At 51.0% G+C, this 4,371-nt stretch overlaps 1 protein-coding gene across 1 annotated transcript; it reads left to right on the top strand.

The window, feature by feature from the left end:
• Positions 1–1,524: 1,524 nt before the first annotated feature.
• On the top strand, positions 1,525–3,458 carry LOC133915844 (protein JINGUBANG-like). Its single transcript, XM_062359197.1, has one exon. The coding sequence runs from the start codon at positions 1,634–1,636 to the stop codon at positions 3,047–3,049; it is 1,416 nt and encodes a 471-aa protein (XP_062215181.1). The 5' UTR covers positions 1,525–1,633; the 3' UTR covers positions 3,050–3,458.
• Positions 3,459–4,371: the final 913 nt, after the last annotated feature.

Genomic DNA, 4,371 nt, shown 5'->3' with positions numbered 1-4,371 from the left:
TTTTGCGCTTAAGATAAATATTGCGTGTCATTATCCTATTGATAAATAGTAACTCGAATTTGAATAGTAAAATACAATTTTTTTATTTTTTTAGCTATCGTAAAATATTGGATATATATGTATGTATATATATATATATATATATATATATATATGCATGTCTAGAACCATCCTCGCTAATTTCTCATTTGACACGAAGATTCAGTCTGCAGCCGTGCGTCCGCGCCATGCAGGACCAATCCAACGGTCGGAATTTTATTTTTTCCGTGCGAAAAGACTGATTCACACGTTTGTGCAACGCGCGTATCGAGCTCCCCACTGACGGCCCCACTTCTCATTTTCGAAAACCAATCCTGAAATTTTTTTAGCAAACTTTTCTCGTTAATACTCAAACTTTTTCTAATTTTTTTATTAATTTTTACTCAAATTTTTTTTTTAAACTTTTCACGTTAATTTGTACTAAACGATTCACTTGTTGTATCAACACGAATTTACGTAGCTGGTTTATGCTAAAACAGTACTACAATATATAAATGAATGTATGCGGCAATCCATACCAAATTAGGCCTATACTTTCAAATTATGGTGGAGCTGTATAAAACAACAGAGGAATTAAGATAGCACGGTGCGGAGCAAATCAGATATGGATAGCTTTGCTGGACCTTCAAACTTTGTCATGAACCCATACTCGGATCCTCTGCCTTAATGACGATTAATGCAGAGAATCACTGTATGAACAGTGTAATGAGTCACTAGCTACAGTGTACTGCATTAATTACTCGATGTTGCTACAGTAAATGCTGTAACAACAGTGGTATGCCATACTGTAGCGCATTACTGTTCACATATTGCTGTAGCACCTTAGAGCTGGGCTCCCCTTTTTGATCCGTCGGTGCACATTCGCCTTAATGTAGAGGGCTGCAGCCTCTCATCCATGTATCAAATTCTCGGCAATCCGCGTGCCCTGCTGCAATAGTCCATGCGTCCTATCAACACCAGCCACGTACCCCCGGTTCGGTAATCAAACATCATCACTTGATCTTTTCCTACGGAGGAGAGGGAAAATACTGTTGCCTCCGCTTAAAAAATATCATTTTAAACATTGACAACCAGAACATTGATATAAAATTTTGATCACTAATTACTCATATGAAATATATACAAAATATAGAAATATTGTAAAACTATGAAACTATTTTTCGAGACAATAAAAAATTCAATCGAAATATTTAAAGAGATACTAATGATCTTAGTTAAAATATAGCAACTAGACGTAACCTAAAATGCTATTGTACTGTTCTGTGACCGGAAATAATCGAATAATAATGATTATAGATTCCAGGAAAATATTCGACAAATTAAATCAGAGCCCGCCCCGCCCTCCACCTGTCCCCGCGTCGTGGCTCCCACGGCGCCTCGCACTCGAGCTCCCCCACAGACTCACAGTGACTCTTGTCTGTATCTACACGCGCGCGTATATATACGGGCACCGGTCGCGCGCCATTTCTCCAACCTCGCAAGCTAGCTGCTAGCTATATGCCTATGCTTAGCACCCTACTCCTTTCCCTTTCGACCTCGGATAACTAGACGCGCACGTCGTTCCGGATTTGCTCCGACGCTCCACCGCGCGGACATGGGCAACCGCAAGAAGCTCATCCACTTCCTCCGCGCCGACCCGGTGGCGGCGGCCGCTGCACTGTCGTCGCCCGGGTCCTTCTCCTCCAACTCCTCTGTCTCCGACGACGACGGGTACAGCTCCTCCTCCTTCCCGGCATCCGCGGCGTCCACGCCGTCGCGGTACAACTCGCCCAAGTCGCCGTGGGTGCACTTCCCAGGCCTCGGCGCCGACGGCAGTGATGCTGCCCAGACAACCGGGCTCATCGCGTCGCTGGTGAAGGAGGACGGGAAGGTCTACTCGCTGGCCGCCGCTGGGGACGTGCTTTACACCGGCACAGACTCCGAGAACGTGCGGGTGTGGCGGGACCGACGCGAGCTCGCGGTGTTCCGCACGGGCAGCGGCCTCGTCAAGGCCGTCGTCGTGGCCGGCGACGGCCGCATCTTCACGGGCCACCAGGACGGGAAGGTCCGGGTGTGGCGTGCCGACGCCGACGACCCCGCCGTGCACCACAGGGTCGGGTCGCTCCCCGCGCTCGGGGACTTCTTGATGAGCTCCGTCAACCCGTCGTCCTACGTCGAGACGCGGCGCGGGAGGAACCGGCGCCGCGCGGTGTGGCTCCGGCACTCGGACGCCGTGTCGTGCCTCAGCCTCGACGAGGCCGCCGGGCTGCTCTACTCCGGGTCCTGGGACAGGACCTTCAAGGTGTGGCGCGTCTCGGACTCGAGGTGCCTCGAGTCGGTGCCCGCTCACGACGACGCCGTCAACGCAGTCGTCGCGGCGGGGTTCGACGGCCTCGTGTTCACCGGCTCTGCCGACGGGACTGTTAAAGTGTGGCGTCGCGAGGCGGCGGATCCGAAGGGCGACAGGACCAGGCACGTCGTGGAAAGAGTGCTCCGGAAGGGCGAGAGCGCGGTGACCGCAATCGCCGTGTCACCTGAGGCGCGCGTCGTGTACGTCGGCTCGTCGGACGGGCTGGTCACCTACTGGCGGTGGGTAAACGGAGAGGCGATTTTCGGGGGCGTGCTCATGGGACACAAGATGGCCGTGATGTGCCTCGCAGTGTCCGGGAGCGTCGTCGTGAGCGGCTCCGCCGACCAGACGCTATGCGCGTGGCGGCGCGACGGCACGGAGCACGTCCTTCTCGCCTCGCTCGCCGGGCACACGGGGCCCGTGAAGTGCGTCGCGGTGGCGGACGAGAACGACGCGGACGGCGAGCGGCGGTTCGTCGTGTACAGCGGCAGCCTTGACGGGTCGGTCAAGGTGTGGCGCCTGTCGGAAGAGCCACCGGCTGCTGCGGCAGAGCGGTACTCATTACTAACAACGCCGCCTCGGGAGCCGCACTCTTGGGACCTCCGGCCGGAACTGCCACCGACGGTCCAATCGTGGGCGCCGGAGCTAGCTGAACCGTGTGGCAGGCTGGCAGCTGCGTGAGGACGAAGCAAGCTGCATCTGGATGAAGCCTCGCGTGCGTGCACGAACAATGTGCCGCGCACACGTGTACTGTAGGAGAGTATACTTGACGACGGTATCCGTGTGATTAATTGGCTAGGGATTCTGAGGGGGAAATCAAATGTGTGGTGACGACCTGGCCGGAGATCTGATCCAAGTAGTTGATGGGAAGAAATGGGCGGTTGCTTTGATTGTGAGAGGTGTCATGGCCACGTCAAAATCCAATTAATGCAGGGAGGAAAAGAATGTTTTTGTGCGTGATTTTCCTTTTTGTTGTATTTGGGTGATTTTAATTTCGACGAGAAGATGTACATACAAATGGTTGGTTTGTTCTGGTGACGAAACTAGCAAAGGGATGATGATGGAATGTACATACTTAATTTCCTGTGAATTAATTGTGTTCCTTTATGACCTTCTTAAGGAAATGCTTTAGCCTGGAACACATGGTATAGTAATTATAAAGGTACTACAGTTGATCCCACTCACTTCACTTGCAGCTACCAGTCATATGTAATGCATCCTAAACCAAGTTTAATTTTAATTTTGCTACATTTAGTGGGTTGTCTTAAGGATGGCATCTGAATCAATAGAGAAAAGGGATAGCATACTCAAAGATGGGCAAAAAGCATACATCAATCTAGATCTTCCCACGACCAACATTATCCATTCTCATTTGCTTATTGTTCTGGACATCGAAATAGCCGTAATACACCTTGGATCAGGGATGGCCTCGGAACACATCTTGAAAAATTGTTCTTTTAACTACATATTGCCACGAAATTACTGAAGACGAAAATTGATGTGGAAGATATTCTTCACCATGGAGACAGTTTCCTAATTTGGCTCGTATCCTACGTCTACACATAATAAGAACAAACGGAGTATTGATTTATCAAACTGTCGGTTTCAAAGGCTCAAATCCTCGTTCATAGCAGGAAAAGATACTACCACAAGAGTCCTATCAAGTTGTGTAGCTAGATTGCAAATAGTAGAATAGGTAATTAATTGGCACGTGCATCGTTTTCGTGGCCGCTCGCCCGGCCCTCCTGAACAGGGCTCCGCTTGTGGCAGACGAGGATTCCCTCTGTAGCACTGCAAGTCCGCAAGGTCCTCGGGAGTCGGGAGGCGCCGCGGCGACCGACGGCTCGCAGACGCAGGCGGCAGGATTTGGAAGCTGGCTGTTGCTCCGCGCCTGCCTGGGCATCGTGCGGACCGCATCCATCCTTTTCAGCTGCTCCGGTGGTTCGGATGTTAAAGCTAGGCACCGGTAATTAATAGTATGGAAAATTGTGTCCTCCGTTGGG

Source organism: Phragmites australis, chromosome 4 (assembly GCF_958298935.1).
Source record: "Phragmites australis chromosome 4, lpPhrAust1.1, whole genome shotgun sequence".
NCBI lineage: Eukaryota > Viridiplantae > Streptophyta > Magnoliopsida > Poales > Poaceae > Phragmites > Phragmites australis.
The sequence above is the reverse complement of the archived record's forward strand: the minus strand, read 5'-3'. Positions and strand labels throughout refer to the sequence as shown.

Bases quoted from the DNA above. Each gene is read 5' to 3' on its own strand.
- LOC133915844 (XM_062359197.1), top strand. From the start codon at position 1,634: ATGGGCAACCGCAAGAAGCTCATCCACTTCCTCCGCGCCGACCCGGTG.